This window comes from Porites lutea, chromosome 5 (genome assembly GCF_958299795.1).
Source record: "Porites lutea chromosome 5, jaPorLute2.1, whole genome shotgun sequence".
NCBI classification, from domain to species: Eukaryota; Metazoa; Cnidaria; class Anthozoa; order Scleractinia; family Poritidae; genus Porites; species Porites lutea.
Genome location: NC_133205.1, coordinates 26,061,103 through 26,082,321, shown reverse-complemented (window position 1 = coordinate 26,082,321; position 21,219 = coordinate 26,061,103). Strand labels below are relative to the sequence as shown.

At 38.0% G+C, this 21,219-nt stretch overlaps 1 protein-coding gene across 1 annotated transcript in view; it reads right to left on the bottom strand.

Moving 5' to 3' along the window:
- Positions 1-20,531, bottom strand: part of LOC140936336 (3'-5' RNA helicase YTHDC2-like) — a 26,889-nt gene extending 6,358 nt beyond the window's left edge. The window contains exons 1-30 of the mRNA XM_073385798.1: positions 20,378-20,531; positions 19,200-19,244; positions 18,273-18,439; positions 17,790-17,892; positions 16,996-17,152; positions 16,056-16,110; positions 15,842-15,894; positions 14,999-15,193; positions 14,596-14,873; positions 14,064-14,132; positions 13,887-13,944; positions 13,456-13,585; positions 12,335-12,400; positions 12,138-12,255; positions 11,171-11,228; positions 10,712-10,802; positions 9,564-9,615; positions 9,433-9,468; positions 8,986-9,066; positions 7,231-7,313; positions 5,767-5,872; positions 4,715-4,834; positions 4,052-4,094; positions 3,694-3,816; positions 3,069-3,175; positions 2,708-2,802; positions 2,330-2,435; positions 1,905-1,975; positions 1,497-1,634; positions 580-844 (exon numbers count right to left, since the gene is read on the bottom strand). Coding sequence (XP_073241899.1) covers positions 580-844; positions 1,497-1,634; positions 1,905-1,975; positions 2,330-2,435; positions 2,708-2,802; positions 3,069-3,175; positions 3,694-3,816; positions 4,052-4,094; positions 4,715-4,834; positions 5,767-5,872; positions 7,231-7,313; positions 8,986-9,066; positions 9,433-9,468; positions 9,564-9,615; positions 10,712-10,802; positions 11,171-11,228; positions 12,138-12,255; positions 12,335-12,400; positions 13,456-13,585; positions 13,887-13,944; positions 14,064-14,132; positions 14,596-14,873; positions 14,999-15,193; positions 15,842-15,894; positions 16,056-16,110; positions 16,996-17,152; positions 17,790-17,834 — 2,799 coding nt within the window. The 5' untranslated portion in view covers positions 17,835-17,892; positions 18,273-18,439; positions 19,200-19,244; positions 20,378-20,531. The remainder of the gene's footprint in view (positions 1-579; positions 845-1,496; positions 1,635-1,904; positions 1,976-2,329; positions 2,436-2,707; positions 2,803-3,068; positions 3,176-3,693; positions 3,817-4,051; positions 4,095-4,714; positions 4,835-5,766; positions 5,873-7,230; positions 7,314-8,985; positions 9,067-9,432; positions 9,469-9,563; positions 9,616-10,711; positions 10,803-11,170; positions 11,229-12,137; positions 12,256-12,334; positions 12,401-13,455; positions 13,586-13,886; positions 13,945-14,063; positions 14,133-14,595; positions 14,874-14,998; positions 15,194-15,841; positions 15,895-16,055; positions 16,111-16,995; positions 17,153-17,789; positions 17,893-18,272; positions 18,440-19,199; positions 19,245-20,377) is intronic.
- Between the last annotated feature and the right edge of the window lie 688 nt (positions 20,532-21,219).

The window sequence follows — 21,219 nt, the reverse complement described above, 5'->3', positions numbered from 1 at the left end:
ATCATTTTACATTTGTTTATATACGTATTCATCTTCCTTTTCAAACGAATAGCATGTGAGCGGACTGAGCCTTCTCTTGGTCGGTAGGAATACAACGCCCTCCCCAACGTTTCTGCCCGTGAAATGTTGCCAAAATGTCGGGTGAATGTTCCAATTGCTCTCAAATTCTCGAATTTTTCAATTTTTTTTCTAAAATTCAAGATTTTTAAACCTCTTTTTGATGTCTAAAACTTCCCCCCAAAATTCCAGAATTATGTAGCTAAGCCTACTAATGATCAATTTCTGTGGTTCATTATACGTTTCCGGGAAACTGTCTACCGCCAATATTAACACTTACTTCTAAATTAGGGCAAAATATTGGCTTAGGGGAGGGGTAGGTTGGCAAATTCCAAGAAACGTAAAATGAGCTATAAATCGTATCGGCCTAGCCGATGGATTAGGAAATTAAGAATAATGGAAATTTCTTTCGCAAACGTGCAGCAAGCAACGTCTCGTGGATAGATTGTTATCATTAATTTACTGCTACTATCATTAACCCGTAATCACCTTTACTGCTACTGTTTAATTAAAGGACATTACCTCCTGGCTTGCTGAAAGCGCAATCCAGTCATCCAACTTGAACACAACACCTTTTCTCCCATTCCTCTCTCCTTCTTTTTCCTCTGTCTCGCTATCACTACTCTCACTATCTCGCCCCAGGCTATCCCCAGGATACCTCTCACTGTCACGAGAAGCTGAGAAATCCTGGGTAACGTGTTCAGAGGAAAGGCTGGGACCAGTGAAGAGTGCCACTGTTATGGGCGACACAAGGCTACAGCACTTCACTGTCACTGTGGTGTAAAGTCTGTCGGGAGAGGCAGAATACAAATGTATCCTCAAGAGCGACAATAGACAGTTTCGCAGCCTCCGTTTCCAAGCGAGGCTAAGTGCGAAGCCATTGACACAAAAGTGACTATTTATTGTTATGTAAATAAAACTCATTTTCACTAGAAAGGTTTTGCACTTAGCCTCGTTTTGAAGCAGAGAAAAATTGAAAATGGCCTATCGTCCACTCAAGACTCGACCTCATTTCATTGTGTGTTTACTGGGGCGAAGTGAGGGAAAAGTTCATTATTTTATACTTGACAATTTTTCACACCACGAATGAAATCCATGAGTTGGATATAGTAGCTGTTTTAGTTTTATCGGCTGCTAATTCACCCAGCATGGAATTTTTGTATTATGTCAAGAACTGGCATTTTCATATTTTTCTACTTTCCAGTTAGACGTTATGTAAGTTAATGTCAGCTTTACATAGCTGTCACTAGTGAGTGAAACGTGACACAGCAATAAGGACGGCGAATAAGCCGTTTCCTAACAATCACGATGTTTATTCCCTTGCATGGAAATTGTAGAAAAAATCAAGACAAATACCACGAAGGCCCATCTGCTCACCAAAGAAAGCTTACACAGAAAGTGGTTAGGTAGAGTTGGTTTTAGAGACAGGCTCAATGTACCTTGACATTTCTTCATATATCAGCCAGTCAGATGGTAGTTTAGCGATTGCTTTGGCCTGCGCAGTTGACACAGTATCGCCATGTGCAGGGGGCTGGTACAAAATGGAGGAATTATGAAAACGAGCCTTGCTTTCTTTCCTGAAAAAAAAAAAAGGTTTAATAACAACTGGATAATTAATATACTTTCACGTTTCGACGTATCGATCGCTCTGACTCGATAAAGTTTTCGTTGTTAACCTTAAAATATCTGTTTAACTTAATTCTAACCTATTGCTCAAATTTTATTTTAAACGCTTTGCACTACTACACCCAAAAAAGGAAAATAAAATTTGTACCGATTGAATTCAAACCACAACATATTTTTCAAATGTAAGACGTGAAGTTAAAGTTCAAATAAATGGTCCCTACTGTGTAGTCAGTTTGTTGCTGCTTCTGTCTACTCGGACCACTTGGGGAAATGTCCCAGCACAGAGGGCTGCCTGCAGTATAAGAAAATTGAAATGAAATCACGAGCCTTAAGCTATATAATATGATCAAGTTGCCCCCCCCCCCCCCCCCCTTTAAAAGTGCTTCGAACTCATCTATCCTACAACGCTACCTTTTGTCAGATAAAGAACATTTTCACATGACGTCACGGCGGCCATATTGGTGTTCCAAAACAATGAAACGGCGGCCATGTTGTAGGTCCAAACAAATTCTATAGGACGTGAACTCTTTCCCTATGTAAACTATTATAAATTTGCATAGATGCTAGCCATGTAGTCAGAATTTTCCTTTGTTTACTTTCAGAAATAAATGTTTTGCTCTATTAGTTTTCCAGAAAGGCTTCCTACCTTAACAACAGCCAAGTTATTGGAGTTCGAGTTTAAATCTCTGATGTCTCCCGCCCCACGAGGACGAATAAAACCTGCAATTTTCAACTGACCAAGAATCTGGGACCTATAAAAAAAACACAGCATGTCACACAGAGGAGTTTCTTCTTTTTTAAAGAGATCATCCTTACGCATCCAAAACATGCAGGACAATAAAATTCGCAAAAGGTCTTTCTTTCTACAAAACACACACAAACACAAATCAATGCGTTTTATTACCTATTTAACTCGTTATGTGAAAGATCATCACTCCGACTAATAGCAAAACACAGCAGAAAATGACGACTAAAGACCTTTCCTACTCCATAAAAATTCTTTAACTAAATAAACGCGCCTGACCTCATGCCAGCCATCATTTCCATCGTGGCCTGAGATAAATAATTTCTGCGGCAGTAGTTCTTATCATATCCTTCAGATCTAGCACGCTGCCAGCCCTAAAAAACGAAAGACACCAAAGAGTTAACAGAAGACTGGTTTTCAATAACACAGACATTCTAATTCACCAATCAATCTCCAGTACAAACATTCATCCAGCGTCCATCATGGGAAGACCGTGAAAGCAAGTCAGCTCTTTTGGGCTTCACTTCTGACTGGCAAATAGAACTCACGAATTGCTTTTGACAGCAATGTTACCTTAGTGATAAAGAAGTTCATTGATAACTTCTTCTGAAATAACTCTTTAAATTATTAACTGGTTTACCCTGAATACTTGAACGAAGACCAGGTGATCACTAAATTGATCCAAGATAAATCTCTTTCTGGCTACTGCAGCTGCACGCCTCTCCGCTGGGTACATGGGTAAAATGACTGTGCAACGGAAAAAATCGAGAAGAAAATATCAGGATGGTTTTTCCGCAGAATCACTCATCATAAACCATAAAAAAAATCCCTACATGCTCGTTTACACGACACAAACAAGTTGGCCCAGGATCATTGTAACTTTACTGGATTCACAGAACATATCATGGTCGCCAATAGGTTCGCCCAGGTCTGCCACTAGGCAACTAAGTAACAATGTTCTTGCAAGTATCCCTACATGTACGTCAGAACACATGCTATTATCACAACTGGGTCACTCCCAGTATATCAGGACATAAAAACAAAACAAAACAAACAAACAAAAAACATTCTTACACGGATTTGTGGAAACTAGTGAACAAGCTATGGACACCAATGGTAAGCTTCAGCCTGTTTCAGGCGAACAGATGGTGGAGAGCAGCGCATTGTTTTATTATTCCCTTTGCGCTGCACACTCACACTATCTCGAGGAATGAGCTAGCTACCTCAGCTCAGTCTTTAAAGTCTAAACATAACAAAATCCTTACAAGGATCCCTGTAGGCCAAAGCACAAGCTATAGTCACCACAGGGTCTAGACATTTGAGAACCACAGCGTACAAGATCATCTTTCCTAGCTGTGGACTGAGAGGTAAATCTGCAAGGTGTCGACCTACAAGAGCAAAAATAGAGGTAAAGGAAAGTAAGTAACGATAAGCCCACTTATGTCGTAAATACAGCTGATTGCAAAAACCAGGAAAGACAAAACGAAGCAGGGTTTATTGTCTCGAGAATCACGATGACGATTGTCAGCTCTCTTCTTTGTCCTTTACCAAATAAGCAGTGATAATAAAGATTTCAAGACACCTATCATACGATACAGATTATAGCTATGACAAAGTATTTACCTAGGTCAGTCAGATCCTCCCACTGATCTAAAGCATCAACCGCCTGTTGGTTAAAACAAAATATTATACCGTATCTTATAAGCCGCTGAATAAGAAAACTATGAAGAATCCTATTGTTGCCAAAAAAAACATCATTAGGTGCCTTCCAGGCGTTTTTATGTACAATAAAAGGTGGTTTAAATTTTTTGATCAATTCAAGTGCAAGTGAAAGTGAAATTCGAGTGAAAACTAGCAGGCAGATCCAGTGGTACCGTGGAACCCCGTCTTACAACCACCCCGTTTATACGACTACATTCTTACGACCCAAAGGTAAAAGCACTGAGTCAAAGCCTCGTTAATACGACTAACTCGTCATTATAATTAGGATTTTATGTGCTAACGGGGGTCGCATTAACAAGGTTCGGCGTTCCACTGTACTGCTTAACGTGCGATAAAGGCGGTTCTGAGTTTTGAGTTTGCGGTTGACGACATAAAGTTTGCTTGTTCAGAGTCCGACACAGTAACGATAATGTCGCAGTTCTACCGTATCAGAAAACTGTTGTTATTCTTAATGTAGTTCCACACTTCTAGAGCTGCCAAGTGTGGCATAGTAACCAGACTAACACAAAAGCTAATACAACAATAGTAACAAGTAGCAAAGCTTCTAAAAATGTGTTGACAAACCTTGAGCAGAGCAACAGCATTTCTAAGAACCAAAAATGGAGGAGCCTCAGGAGCTTTAGAGAGAAAATCAGCGATGGATGTGTTGGGTGATGCTAAAAGCTTTGTGTGAAGACAGAGTTCCTACAAGAAAATATATATTATACCGTAAATTCTGAAATCAACTTTTAAAAAGAACCTCAAATTGCCGTTGTTCGTTAATAAGTCAAGAAACTACAAAATTCTTTGGAGTGAGAACTGGGAGAAAAGATGATGAGGTTATTTTGCCGTACAGAGAAACAGAAACCCTTAACGGATTGAATATCCGATCGGGAGCGTAAAATACAGTAGATTGTAGTATTACGCCCCACTGATTCAGAAAGAAAGTATGATGAGACGAATTTCAGTGGAACAATAAATCGGTTTTTCAGTGGTCCAGGACATTTCGTTCGCTTGCAACTTTCCTCCCTAAAAGGTTTGAATGCGTACTAAGGGCCTGTTTACATGGAGGTGAGATAACATGTGGCGGGTCACCCCACTTATCATGTAAACGTGATCAAATTAATATAAGAGATTATATGGACAGGCGGGTTACCCCACCTAAGCGGGTTACCCCACCTACCTGGGGTCCCCCACCTCCATGTAAACAGGCTTTAAAAGACAGCATTTGCTCAAGTTACTGAGTAGCATATAACACAGACGTCGCGGCAACCTCAAACTTTAGTCAAAACGTGGCCTGCGGGTAAGCTCTCCGTTTCAAGGGACGAGTAGAGCGAGTTGCGGAATATATCGAACTCTCTGGTATCTTTTCGCCTGCCGGTCCGGCGTAACCTCTCACGATATCATTTAAAAGTTAAGAAATGGCTGATGCTTAGCGTGCGTCCTCGAACAACCGAACACGTCACCTTATCTATGTACGAGCGTGCGTAAACAAACTTTTTTTTCATAAGGACTCAATAGGAATTATATAGGGCAAGCACGCGCGCCATGTTATAAGAGAGCTTACTGGAAAGCTAGCCAAAACTTGGTGAAAAGACTCAACTCGAATATTGACAATTCATCCGGATTATGTTTACCTGCAACGGAGTTCTTAATAACTCAGGGATCTGATATTCCAACAAGTTGTCATAGCGAACTCGGCTAAATAAGTGAAAGCACAAACCAGGAGAGCATCTACCAGCCCTGTAAATGATAAAGTTTACAACGGATCAATAACAAAAATCAAGATATTCCATGTGCGTAAAAAAAACAGGTCATAACCCCACAAAAGATTGTATGTCGTAAATACATAAAAATGCAATTTGACTACAGCCTTTCTTTCTTCTGCGTTACAAAAGTAGACATTAAACCTAAACAAAGAGTAACACTAACAAATGCTACAAGGAATTATACTAGTTTACCAGTTGAATATATACTAAGATACAAGATACCAAATGAGACTAGAAACAAAACCGACCTAGAACAATGGCTAGGAACCTAAATTAAATACGAAAAAAAAAAACAGAAAAACTTACAACTCTGAAACTAGAAACATATGTACAATAAATTCGTTGAATTAAATTACATTGGTGGGAAATATACAAATATTAAGAAACTAGGTTAGACCAGAATTTAAGCAAAACAGAAATGTTCATCCACTAGAAAACGAACCAACGCTACGGAGAGGGAAGAAGCATGGCAAATTAAATAGACTACACTTTAATGGAAACATCTATTTCAGCCCCAAAGTTCCAGTTTATCCCTGTATCGGACAGAGTCTGATTCAGCTTCTCTTGGAGCCATTTTAGTGCAATTTGAGCAAAAACAGCCCTATCAAATGCCCACCCTTGGACCCACTTCAGCCCGTGGGTCCAATTCAGCCCTGGGTAATTGATTAATTGGACCCCCCAAAAAGCAAGCCCTGGGAATAGACTAGACTACAAGACTTAAAATAAATTAAGAAAATTACCCTAAGATACTGTCCTTTACTATAGCCAGTACTGTATAAGATATTAAAAAATGAAGGTAGTCTAAGACGCAATAACTTCAATCTTAAGCTAAGGGCAAGGACAACAAATTCATGCAATTTTTTACGGAACGTCGTTCCTCCATGAGTCGAGAAAGACGTTTCCCACTTTACTACTCGCGCGCACAACACCGTCGCGCAATAACACTGAAACAACTGTGAAAAGTTTGAACCCAGGAGGTCATTTCAAAAGGTTGAGTTTGATCGTCCGGGTGAACGTAGTCCTGAATAGGACTGTTGTTGTTGAAAGTGACTAACGTTTCGACAACCTGTGCGGTAGTCATCTTCAGAGTCAAAGTGAGTTGTATCACGTCAGTTGATGGTATTATACTCTGGTTATTGATCTGATTGGTCAATTATGTCGCGATGTTATTGGTCGTCTGTCAGTTAATCCGGTCGTCTGTCAGTTAACAACTTGCGCAATAACTTACTCCAATACGCGGGTGGTAAAACACAATATCGATCTCTAACACTGTTACGCGAATTTGTCGCTCTTACTACAACATCTTTAATGACAATGAAACGAACGTCCTACCTTCCTTTTCGCTGAATGGCACTTGCTTTGGACACCCACACAGGGTGAAGTGTGGACACTGACGTTAAGGCATCAAATGATTTCTAAAAAGTAATAATAAAGCAGTCACTTCTTTGTAATGAAACTAATAGTACTTTAAAGGTCTTAAAATTCTCAGACATATAAATAATTCACGAGGAAAAACAAACAGAGCTTGGCTTACAATTTTGCGAATGATAACCTTGAATTTCTTCAAGAATCATTGTTCATTTGAGAAGCTCTGTTAAACATTCCACTCAGTGTTTCATCCAATACGCAAACACCCCAACAACAACCCCGAAAAAAAACTTGCCGTCATCTCGTTTTTTTAACCCACTTCTTGATGTTTGGATACCAGAAGAAACACTACGTGTAATGTTCGATTTATTACTTGAAACACGAGTAAGAGTGCTCATCTGATATCCAAACACTAGAACTGAGTTTCGAAAAGAACAAAAAACTCACGAGAGGCACAATCAAGGTATTCAAGCCGACTTTGAGGTAAGAGTATCTGATATACAAAGCTCCTTAACGAAAGTCACTTTCGTTAGGGTTTTTCTTCATGAACAATTACAATGAGTGTGAAAAGACTAAAATCAAAACATCATACAAACCGTTGCCAATTTATTTGACTGAATTTGTGTACAAATGGCTTCAGTGGCTGCCTACAGGCCCTATGTTAATTGTGTCCTTCGTACCAAGACTTTTACCCTCCCCGCCCAGGACAATGGGTGACTGTCTGCGCCTTCCACTGAGCTCTCCAATTATCATGATAATCATTCTCAGTAGAGGCCTGATTCAGTTGGCTGGGGCAAATTAAGAACAAGGTACCTGCCAGTCAAAGCCTTTACTGAACACTGCTGCTTACTGAAGGAGTTATGTCAAAGTAACCCTCTCCCTACCCCACTAGTTTTGCCCCCCAGGCCTGATCCACCCACCCACTGTTAGGGCAGTCCCTGGGCTATCCAGCTGTATCGACCAAGGCGGTAAGCCCCCTACTTTTTTGGACGCCGCACTGACCTGGAGCCGGACTGTGTCCGGCGCCAGGCGAAAACCTAGTGGCCACGTTTTAACGAAATCAGACAGATGTACTTAACACAATTAGTGAAATCTAGCTAGTGGTCTATTATCAATGCTGCGTTCGGATTTGTTGAGCTACTACTAGGCTATATGTTATAGCCCACTAGTAGCGAAAAGCGCGGGCTTTTGGCGACAAAAAGGGATTAAAGTCTAGCTCAGTTTACCTAGCTAAAATTTTTTTATTCTCGATATTTTTGACCAACTAGTTGGATTTTACTAAAACAATTTTTCCTCTCGCCCTCATGGCCTCTGAGTCAATAGCCCATTTGGCCGCTATTGACTCAGCGCCCATTCGGGCTCGAGGAACAATTGTTAAATATCATGACATTCTCATACAGTGCATTAAAAGGCGAACCCAGTGTACACATTTCCAGTGATAAATTAAGCATGTAAATTTAGACACTTTCTTCAAATTCTAGGAAAAGTTTAAGTTTCACTATTTTTACATAGAAAAGTATACTCGCGGGCAGGCAACCAACCTGCCGACTGATCGTACATTTTACACGTCTTTGTAAAACTCGCAATTTTCTTATTTCTACGTTTTCTTTTCCTTTTAGATCTCTCCGATGTTTTACTAAATTCAGTAATGCATTTTAAGATGATGCAAATGATGTAATGATGTGAGCTACAGTACTGTACAACAAATAGATATATCACCTCTTTTACTTTTCCACTATCGATGACAAACACAACATCATCAATTGTTATACTGGTCTCAGCAATGTTAGTAGAGAGAATCTGTGGGAAAAAGGCCTATTAGCAATTTGCTATAACTGAAAATGTATAGGTGGTGCATGAATGAGAGCAATTCAAGACTTGAACCTGGTTAGATGTACCTAAAACTCTTGTGCTTATAATTATGTTTTCATTAAATACCATACTAATAAGTTGAAAGATAGGACGTCTGTATGATCTAAAATTAATTCTGAGGATTTGGAAAGTCTAAAAAAATCAGATTCCTTCAGTATGTTCTTGATGAATTACTGCTTGGGATTTTAAATAAAACGCTATTAACAGCTATTTGATTTCAACAGACAACTTTTTTTTCGGGATGGTTAACAAAGGATTATTCTTGGGTTTTTGAATTTGTAATTGAAGACTTACAATCTTTCTCATGGTTTGAGGTAGTTTCCTGAAAACCTGAAGAAAAAATAAGAAAAAATACACTGTACCATTACAAATTACGCCACCTTCAATAACAGTTTTTTTACATGCCACTTTTCATAATAGGTTACCTTTCGCTGCTCCGATGGCTGCATGGAAGAATGTAAAGTATAGATTTGGTATCTACCGAACAAAAGGATCAAACCTCATCAGATCGAGAAGATATTACTCTGTAAACTCTGTATCTATAAGAGTTTAAGTCACTTTTCCGCTTAAGATACGCATGAAAAAGTCACGCAACTAAAAAATGCACGCAGGCTAAATAAGACAACAACTACAAGATGGCGTAATAAGAGGGGGGGAGGGGACACGGCCCTTTGGCTAGCCTGCATAACAAACGTTTTAGAAACCAAGCGAGGCGAACGCGACGTTTTGCGCGAAGCGCGAGACGAGGAAAGAAGAATTTTTTTCTCCTCCTCTCGTCTCGCGCTACGCGCAAAATGCCGCGTTCGCGTCGCTTGGCTCATAAAGCATCTGTTATGCAGGCTACACTGCAGCAGGTTATAACGACTTCGGGTTATGCGCACAAAATAACACAAGGCTCACTTATCGCCCCACTACCGTAGGGTAGGACAAGAGTATTGGCAGAGCCTTTCTTAGGGCGGGTAAGTAAATTACTGTAACTGTTTCCTTTCGCGCAAGTTAGCCGAATAATGAACATGTGTTTCATAAAAGAACTTTCATAGTAAGACAATGTCTCAAAGCTGCCAGTAGATAAAGTTATACCATGAGCTACCTAGTGTTATCATGATAAAAGTCTAGCCATGAATAGGGCCTATAGAAAACAGAGACAAATCTGTGCGATGCTAGGAAACATACGATGACAAACATTCGACAAATTAGTAAGGTTCCAGCCATGAACAGCTTTTGGTTGCAGCTTAAAAAATAGAGTCCTAATTTCATTAAATGAAAAAGGGCTTTCACGATACAACCGAGCATGCATCGGGGGCAGGCTTCCCCTGTCTTTCCATTCAACTTTACTCTCGAAATTTCTAGAATTGCGGTTGAATGGTTCGCATTTCGAAATTTAACAGTTTCCGGAATTTCTGGAAACTTTTCGGAGAAATTTCTGTACCATTTGCCGCTGAGTCAAAATTTCCGAATGTTTTAGTTAAATGGACAGTGGCCATTGACTGGTGGCATAGCTATTTAGATGTATCTTGGACAGCTTGAATCATGATATATATTTTGTTAATCCTGACAATTCACAGAACAGTACCTCTTGGAATTTCCGAATTCCTTGTGAGCAATCAAAGTATCCCTGAGTGTGATGATCTCATCATAGCCAGGAAGGAACACCAAAACAGCACCTTTTCAATAAAAAAGCAATTATTGACAGATGTAACCTGAGATCAGGCTCTATTTTCGTTTCGCTTTGAAACTTACATTCCGGCGGGCGTGGCGAAACGAAAAGAGAGGTCAGGCCCAATTTTAGCGGTAGCCGTGAGAGAGAATGTATGAGACCGGCTAAAATTGGGCCCGATCTCAGGTTATGACAGATGTAATTAATCTAGATAGTGCATAACAAAGCCATGCAGTACAAAATGCTTCGGCCGTTTATCGAACCGTCTAAATTTCGTATTGTTTAAAAAAAAACTATTGATAATCAGTCTAGAGAATTTGTCTGTACATATCGGGATTTTTTCTTAGGCTACTTGTTCATAACATGAAAACTCACCCTCCGTCTCATTGGTACATATGTATGTCAGTAAACTGATGATCAGGTCAAGATCAACCTAAATCAAAAAAGCTAGATTGATTAAGAAGACAGACGAAACGGTTGCAAAAAAAGAATTATAATGAAACTACAGAGGAAAGCAAGGATAAGCTGTCTACACAATGCAAGACATTATTTTAATGATGAAAAAACAAACGTTTTTTTAACTTCAAGACAGCAGACCCTATTTTCCTTTTGATTTAACAGATAATGATAATACAAAAAATGCACTTCAGGTAACGTGTTTTAAATGTTTGTAAAAGCGTATGTTAGAAAGACTACACTTGTGTTTTATAATAGGCTTCTTTGTCGATACAATTATTATCAACGCTCTAAGTTAAAATCAAACCCACGGATATGCTAATAGTCCATATAAGAAAATAAGTACTAATCATATGTAAGAACCAAAAGTAATCGGCTCCTGTTATCAGTAGCACCAAAAAACTGCTAGTATTTTTATACTTTGCATCCCTCAAAACAAGTTGAAGTCCCCACGTTTTTTTTTTCGAGTTTAATTGCAATTACCAATGCGACAATCATATCTTCATTAAAAACTAAAAACTGCTAGGCCATTGTATGATTGCCTTCAGCACCACAAGGCAGTCAGGTGTGAAGACTTTGTGAACTTTTGCCTCCGTGGTAGGTGTTAGAAAGGGAAGAGGAAAGGGATTTTGGGAATGCAAGAGGCATGAAGAGCTTCTCCCTCGAACATACGAATATTCTAGCATCAAAATTCCCTTCCCCTTCCCTTTCGAATGCCTACCATGCAGGATAATCGAGCTTCAACTAAGGTGACCTCATAGATAACAATTCTTGTTTTCTGCTGGTAAACAATAAGGTCTGATGTCAGAAGAAATGACACTAACATATTGAGAGATGATTTTGCTTAACACGTAAGCATCACTCCTCAACATATTTTAATACTTACTCTATCATCATCAAATGTCTTGTGATAGATAGACAGCAGTTCCTTGCTTTCTTCACTTATTTCATTTGATTCCATTTCCAGAGCTGTTTCATCAACATATGGTACTTTTGGTGATGACCTAAAATATAAGTTTCAGACTGTACGTTAACCGGTCCTGTGTCCTATAAAAGCAAACTGAATACATAATAACTACTCACATATATGATTCAAGGAGTTCAACAACCTCGGCATGCTCCCACTTCTTGGCCCAATCAACTGCAGTCCTGTTGGAAGATCATGCAAGCACATGTGTATTCAGATATCTATCCTTACATCATTAATTGTCACACGACAAATATTACCCCTTTAATGCATGGTGCTTAAAGGGGCTATGTCACAAGGATATCACTGTTTAAGGCCAATTCTGTGCTGTAGTCAATACTTAGTAGTGCCTTAACCCATACAAAAAAATTCTTTTGTAGAGTTATTGAAGAATATATCAAACAAATTTCATCAGGAAGCACTAATACTTAAATTTTGCAAGCATAGCATCATAATGCGAAAAAGTTGACCCAATTTGTTTAAGTCTCAACAGACGTTTATCCTTGCCATCTATATAGAAAAAGATGACAAGAAACAGCTTTACAGCAAATGCAAATAAAAATCTTCAAAAATATATTGCTAAAACTCCTTCATACTGCCACCTAAGGGACAGAGCTTTATGTCCGCTTCACAGAGGTGTTATACTTTACAGAGGTAGGATGTGTATGAAATTTGGTATTTCTTAGCCTGCATAATGGGCATTATTTTCACCCCTTTTTTCAGGTGAGTAAAGGCAAGCCTGGAGCCAGCGAGGAGTGCCAGACACACATGATGGAGAAAGGCACAGAAAAAATAAATTAATAATAATAATAATATTTTTTCTGCGCCTTTCCCTGTCGTGTGTCTGCCATTCTGGCTTGCTTCATGCTTGCCTTGACTCAACTGAAAAATGCCAAAAATTAACACCTGTTATAAATGCAGGTTAGTATTTCCGGGAACAAATTAACCATTCATAGTAGACAGGTGTCTTTGTTACAAATGTGTCCATAGAGGAGGCTTGACTGTGTAACTTAAAACATACACGTACTGAACTCCTAAACGGAACAAACAATGTAATGTTATTATAAAAAAGACTATGGCTACTTCAAAATACAGCTACCCTCCTCAAACCTGACCATTTTAGCCAAACTTTGAATAATGAAAACAATTATTGTTTTCATGCCCCAATCTGCTTAATTGTGTATGTACAGTGTGTAACTCACAAAAGCAAATTATACAACAAAAACGTTTTTCTTACCAGCCGTTTTTAGGTTCCTTGATGTGGGGATTGGCTCCCAAATTCAGCAGCTGCTCTACAACACCAGAACAGCCTCGGCCTGATGCTACCATCAGAGCAGTGGCCTGGGTCTCAGAATGCTGATAGTCAACTTTTAAGCAATTCAACAAAAAGTTTGTCAATACTTTTTAAGAAATCACAAATATGTAGAGAGGTATTTACTGATGTGCTCAGAACCCATGAAATGCAATGTACCCAGTAATTCATTTTTATGCAAAAATAAAGATATCCCTGATCACCCAAAGGTAAAGTAAGTTGTCTTAGGCCATCAGGAACTCAAACTGCATGTAGTTCACAACTTGTTCACGTAGAATGATTTCATTTGTCAAAGATCTTAGATGTACAAAATGTAGAAGAAATGAAATACTGACAGATAATCTCTTTCTACTTACCACTGATGTTTTCATGCATAATCAAGTAAAGAATCTGCACAAATGACTCTTCATCACCCTAACAACAAAGCAACATGCTTTCAGAGAATTAGAACTTTAATTGCCAACAAGCAATAGTGCTCATGACTGCCAAGAAAAAACTTACAGATATGCTAGATATGTATATCATAAACTTACATTTAGCCATGCCTCAGAAATGCTGTTGTCCATTTCTTCCCTTAAATACTGTTCTTCATTGTCACTTTCCTAAAAAGAGAGCTCTATTTAATAACAACTAGGTGTACATAGTTACCTCAACAAGGCATTCTAAAACCACGTTGCTGGCAAAGAAACATGGAGACGGACATTAGAAAGCAGAGAGAAAATGGGGTCATTGTACAAAAGTTACTCCAGGACAGTGCCACATGGTGAGACAAGTCATCCATGGCTGCCGGGATAAGGGCCTAAGTAAAGGAATAGTTTAAAGCAAATGCAGAACTAGGAAAACCTTGTATAAACATAATGCTTATGGAGGTAAGAAGTCACACCAATTCAAGTACAAGGCAACATGAGCAAGTTTAACCTCTTTTTTGTGTTCAGATTTAATGAGGGTTTCTTCATCCAAAAAAGAGTCTTAACAATTATGGGCTCCATGGGTACAACATCAGCTTTAGATTCCATGCAATATACCATACAATCTACCAGATAATAGCTCAGCATACATACATACCTCATCTTGTTTATCGTTACTATCATTGTTTGCCTCCGCTTGCACATTATCATCCTCAGCATCATCTAATTTGATAATTTCCAAGCAGACCTCAAGTTCTTTGACCTCTCCATCATCTGTTTTTTCCTCGTCTTCCACTACATCTTCCTCATCTATGTCTTCATCATCTCCCTCAACGTTAGCATCATTGTCACATTCCTCCTCTCCCTCCAATAAAATATCCTGATCAATTTCTTCTTCCTCAATTGGGAATTCAGGTTCATCTTCAAATTCAAGATCTAGGAACAAAAAACAATAAAATTAATCTTTTTTATGGGCTACAACTAACAACAATCCTGGAGGGACAAGCCATGTTATTTACAAACACAACATTAAACGTACCCAACAATAATCTCTTATGTACCTTCTGTTGGTTGCAATTCATCTTCAAATGTCTGATCTGATTCCAAATTATCCACAATGGGGGAACTGAGCTTTTCTAGAATTACATTGCCTCCATTTTCAGTCTCCCCAGCTTTTTTGTCCGGGGTGGATACCTCTTTCTTTGGAGAAGGAGTTGCATCTTTATGTGCATCCTCTGTTCCACTTTTATTTTGTGCTGAAAAGAATGATATGCTTAATGAAACTAAAGGCATATTGATCACAGAGACCAGAACGTATTTTCCCATTACTATGCTTTTCAGTTACACGCGAACCCTGAACTTTAAAAGCCAGCTTACAATAATTTTTATTTATTGCATCTTTCGCATGTTGTCAATCTGAACAAGTGAACCATGAAACACAGAAACTCACAAAACGGATCAAAATGCACCAATCACAACTCACAAACCATGACCTTTTGAACTTTTTGAAGCAAGCTTCTGTTTCCTAAGAGGTCCACTAAAATGATTGACAGCAGCTAAGAATGCAAACATTAGTTGGCTTCTAAAAAAGCGCAGTAAAAGGCACACTTAATGAAACATTGAGGTCTTCAGAACAAGGAAGTGAATTGAAAGAGATAAGGTCTAAATTATTTATCTACATGTGCAGGGGAAAAACTGTGGAAATTACATAGGCTAATACTAGGCCTATTAATGGTAAACTGGAGAACTGTGAAAAGATAAGCTGGGTTGTTTATTTTCTGTAGAAGAACACTAGAAAATGTTTCACCCAAGGAAGGTTTTAACATGTGTAGACATTGGTAAAATGTATATGCTAATAAAAATAATGGTCCTTAAATTTTTGTTAATTAAAATTAATGCATTACCCTTTGTCATTTCTTTCATATGCTTTGCCATCTCTTTGTTACAATAAGATGTCCTATAACATAAGAAATGATAACATAACTGAAAATACAGTGAATGTTCAGCACTAACACTTACCAGAGAATAACACAAAATTCAACAGAGTCAACAGAATGTCTTTATGATGACCATAATAACTTATCACATTCAATAATACATGTATTGTTCATCCCTTACATTCTAAGCACATCTTCCAGAAAGCATGTTTTAACTTCATAGCATCGACCAGGAACTGTGAACAAAGAATCTGCATGATATAATTATCTAAGGTACTTGGGCCTATTTAATAATAATAATAATAATAATAATAATAATAATAATAATAATAATACTGCTGCCAACACTACTGTCCTCCTATAAGCAAAGCCACCATACTGATTGGAAGTCAAGCATTACTTTAAAGTAAGAAGTAATAAGACAATATACTGTACATTCCCTTTTTTTTGTTGTTGTTTAATCCCCTCAGCTTTGGAGCTGAGTATGGATTTTACCAGTTCAAAACTGATCTATAATCATGCTGGAGTATACTTGCACTGGAGAATTAGTTGTAAACCTGAAGCCTAGTTAGAAGAGCTCCATATATGCATTGTTCACATGTAGAAAAGATGCAAAGAAAGTCTGTTTAACAGCTTCCCATTTGGGAAATGTAGCAAGCATGGACACAGGAAAAAATAACAGATTCCCATTTTTGGATATTTTAGGGTATTTAAAGAATACCCACAAAAATCCCAAATTTGGAAGAGTGAGACAAGTCCCAATCAGGGAACTTGGTTGGGAATTCCCTGGTTGGGACTTGTCTCACTTTGCCAAATTTGGGATTTTTATGGGTATTCTTTAAATACCCTAAAATATCCAAAAATGGGTATCTGATATTTTTTCCTGTGGGAATGGCCCAATAAGTCATTTCAACTAGCCCCCCAAAAATTTTGATGAGCACTGATTACAGTCTATCAATAATTTGGATTCTCCCCCCAAAAAAACTTCACTACCCCCCCAAACCTGGGCTATTGGACACTAGTTTCTTTGCATGCTGTGTAGACAGACAATCAGGTATCCAAGAGAGTTTAAGCATACGGTAGAATTAACATAAACTCTGCAAAGCAGTTACTAACATTACCATGAACAACAGGACATTTTCCAAAGTATTCAATAAACAGGTTGATATCCAAAGCAGCACTCATCAATATCAATTTCAGTCTTCTGTTAACAGTCAGAAGATCCCTCATGGCAATCAGGAGAAAATCAGAAAATCGGTCACGCTCATGAATTTCATCCTGACAACAAAAAAGCAAGTTGAGATAAAGTGATTAATTGATTTAACTTGATTTAGCCAGAGCTAAAAGTAAAACTCCCATTTAAACATAATTTCCTTCACATCATGAACTTGGAACCATTGCAAAAGAAATCTACAAAATTATTAATACTTAACTCTATGGGAGGACCATATGACTTTTGAGGACTAGCTATGGTGCAGATGGATGGCAGATGGATGGATGGTTATGTGATTACCGCAATCTCTCAGATGCATAGATAACCAAATTTTCTTTAATACGTATGGTGCTCTGCTGTGTGTGCTTTGCACTTGCGAGCGCTCCACTGTTAATGAATGGACACAGGGTTGCCATACAAAAACAACAACAACAAACCCCTGACCAGCATGCCCTGACCCCTGAATCCAGTTAAATTTCACATTTCTTTAGTTTCTTTAACAGGGCATTAATGAACCCCTTAACATTAAAATCAATTAACTTAAAGAATATTTATCTTTTCTGGGTGAAAAAAGTCTTCATAAAAATAATCTTCAAAAATCCTCTGGCAACCTAGACTTTTTCTACTTTTCCTTGACTTTTCAACACCTTTCCCAGGTTTTTTTTCTACTCTTAGCAGTCAGGGACCATTTGAAAAACTTACCACAATGACGTGTGTGACAAATGAGAGAGAGTTATCACCTGACATCAGAGTCCGTAATAAGACTCCAGTTGTACAGTAAGTTAGCAATGTTTTTGGAGATATTCTGCATGAAAGAGAGATGAAAACAATCAAAACAAGAGGTATTACAGCAAACTGTCAGATAATTGAATAAATAGGGAGTCATCTGCCAGTACACTAAAGAATATTATTTTCTCTAGATTATTAAAGCCTGCTTCTGTTTTAATAATATCATTGGGGATCAAAAATTGGTGCTGAGAATAGAAACAAATTGTTACTCAAGTAATTCTTCAGGGGTTACGCCTCCATTAACCACAGTTTAAAATCACAGCAGGTCAATATTGGATAAAAGGCATTGTGATGTTCCGGCCAAATCTGGCAAGGCTAAAACTAAAGTACACAAAGCCTCACTTTTATGTCATAGTATAAACCAAACTTTCATTACACTTGAATAACAAAATATACCTGTTATCAAGTCTTATTTGGTAACCAACAGTCTGCCCAAGTCTCTCTCCTCTTTCTGTTGCAACTCTTTCACTGACTGATAAAGCAGAGATCCTGCGAGGCTGAGTACAAACTATTCTACATGGTGTTGACCGAGCACTGGCATCTTCTAGTATGAACTGTGGTACCTATCATGGACACAAACAATGTTAACTCTTAACTCCTAAGAGAACCAACAATGAAATTATTTCAAATTATAAAATGTTGACAGTAGCACTATGTGAAAGGGGTTTTATTGGAATGGTTACTCCATAGAAATACATGTACACTTGTAGGGAAAGATAAGTAGCAAGTCCTGTACTACATTGATCTGAAAGCAGTTTAAAGAATTGAACCTTGCAGTGTCATGGGTTTATATGATTCACAATCTTGTGCTTTACCTACAGTGATAAAAGGCAAATCGACTGTGAATTCTTACATAATGTAGCTAGTAATAAATAATAATAATAATAATTATTATTATTATTATAAAAATTATATAGGAATTGTAAAATTGGAATATATAATGACATTCCAGTCAAGAAATGGCAAAAATTAATAAACTACAAAATGCAAGTCTCATCTGCTTCAAACATTGAAGGTTTAGTTTGTGATGCTAAATAACAGCAACACAGAGCCTAAAATACTTTAAGACTTTTGCAAGCACACTCCAGGACATTAACCAGAACAATACAAAAGCAATGATCATACAGCTGTACATTCCTGTTCTCTCTCTTTCAAGTTAATGAAGTTGAATAATTTCTACTTAACCACAGTAAGTGAAGCCTGCAAATGCATTGCTTCTTTTCTTTTCTTTTCTAGGTGGAGAGAAGCGATGATTGGAAATAGATCTGCTTTTGCAGGCTAAATTAAGTGCACCAGATACAGATTTTTGATCAGTTCACACACCTGAGTTGTCTTTCCAGACCCTGTCTCACCAGATATTAGAACAACCTGAACAAAAAAAAACAGATTCATTAAAACAACAACAAAACTGACTAATGGTGACTACAGGTACTTGTGCATAGAATGGTCTTAACTAGATCCTCCTCTGACTAGTGGATGCAGTGCTTTGCAGAAGACCCAACGTGAACACATGAATGGTGTTTGTGACCACTGGTTATAGGTCAGCCCCCTGGCAGTTGTGATTTTTAACCAGGGCATGTTAAAACTCCAAATCCCAGGGCAACCCAAAATGGTCACAATCCCAACCCTGAGACAACCTAACACCCTCAAAAATGAGACATCAGGCCAAATAAAGATGGTTTCAATAATTATCACAATATAATTTGCCATGCAGTGATCATTGAAACAATAGTGATCATTAACCATTTGCACCCACAATAATGTGGTTTATTATATGGAGGAGAGTGTTTTACTGGGAACTAAACCACTCGTAGATTCCATACGCCACTTCATCCGGGACCCGAGTGGCGTATTTTCCATATGTCACCTTTGCGAGTGTCGTATCGTTCAATGACGTCACGATTCGCGCCTTTTGCTTTTGTTGAATTGGTTTCTCCATATAATAAAAAGAACATTACACGTTGGGTCGAAGATATAAATTTTATGTTCTCGTGGCAAGAACAATATCTCACTCGTTCGCTTCGCTCACTCGTGAGATATTGTTCTTGCCACTCGAACATAAAATTCATATCTTCTCGCCACCGTGTAATATCCTCTATATATTTTTCTCATGTTGAATGCTAGGCCCTACTTCTAGCACTTCTGCAGCTACAGTATATAACTATATACTAAACAATGTATATACTAACTAAAGGTAGTAAAACAGAAGAAGGAACATGAAAACAAGGCATATAATTTTAAACTCACTAGGAATCAACTGTACCCCCTTTGCTTTTGAAACTCATACCTTACAGGTCAAAATTAAATCCACCTAGGTTGATTCTCAATTTCATTTGTCTTCTGGCCCTAATTATTCATGAATAAGGCCTAACAGACAAAGGAATTTGAGAATTGACCTAGGTTAAGAAATTTCAACCTGAATTTAATTTTGACCTGTAACATATACATGATCATGTTAGAGTACTCTGCACAAGGCTAGACTGGGATAAGTATTAGCTTACCTGATTATCTGATATGAGTTTTAAGATCTGCTCTCGAAGTTCATAAATTGGTAGAGACTTGCGGAATGACAGCAGCTCATTCTCTTTAACCACAGGTGGAACAGCAGGAGTGTTGTTATTGAGTTTGCCAACCACTTTATTCTCCCTTGAGCTACGACCTTGTAAGAAAAATAAACTATTCATGACAGTGATTGTATTAACACATGACTACTACAAAAATTATTAACCCTTTAAGCCCCAATATCCACATACAAATTCTCCAAACTGATCTCTATACATTTCCTTAAAGAATGAGTTGAGAGAATTTGATAAAAGATCAAAGTATTTTCTCTTAGGTGATCATTTAATTAATTCTCATAACCTAATCTCTTGACAATGTATGGATATTGTTAGGAGAAAATTGATGTTGGTCACTATTGGGACTTAAAGGGTTAATGTATAGCCATTATCGAGGAATGTGTTACGTGAAAGACACATCATAGACAGGCTGATGAAAATTGGTGTGTGATAAACTAAAATGAAGTACTCGCAGAATCATGTAGATTTTTTTGATGTACAGTCTCAACAGATTCCTTAGCAAAAAGGTAATTACCATTACTTTTCACATTTGAAATTTGAACATGATGTAGATACTTTGCAATACTGGGACTCTTCATGTTTCAGTTTTGCGCATGTGTGACTAGTAGATTTTGACAGGAACAAGCTTTGTCTCTAGTAATAGAACAGCAGTGTGCAGGTATAGTTTAACCAACAGGTTAACAAACTGTGTAACACAGACAAACAACAAAAACTGATGGTTGACATTCCCACATAATCACCTCTGCATCTTGATACCAACCTGT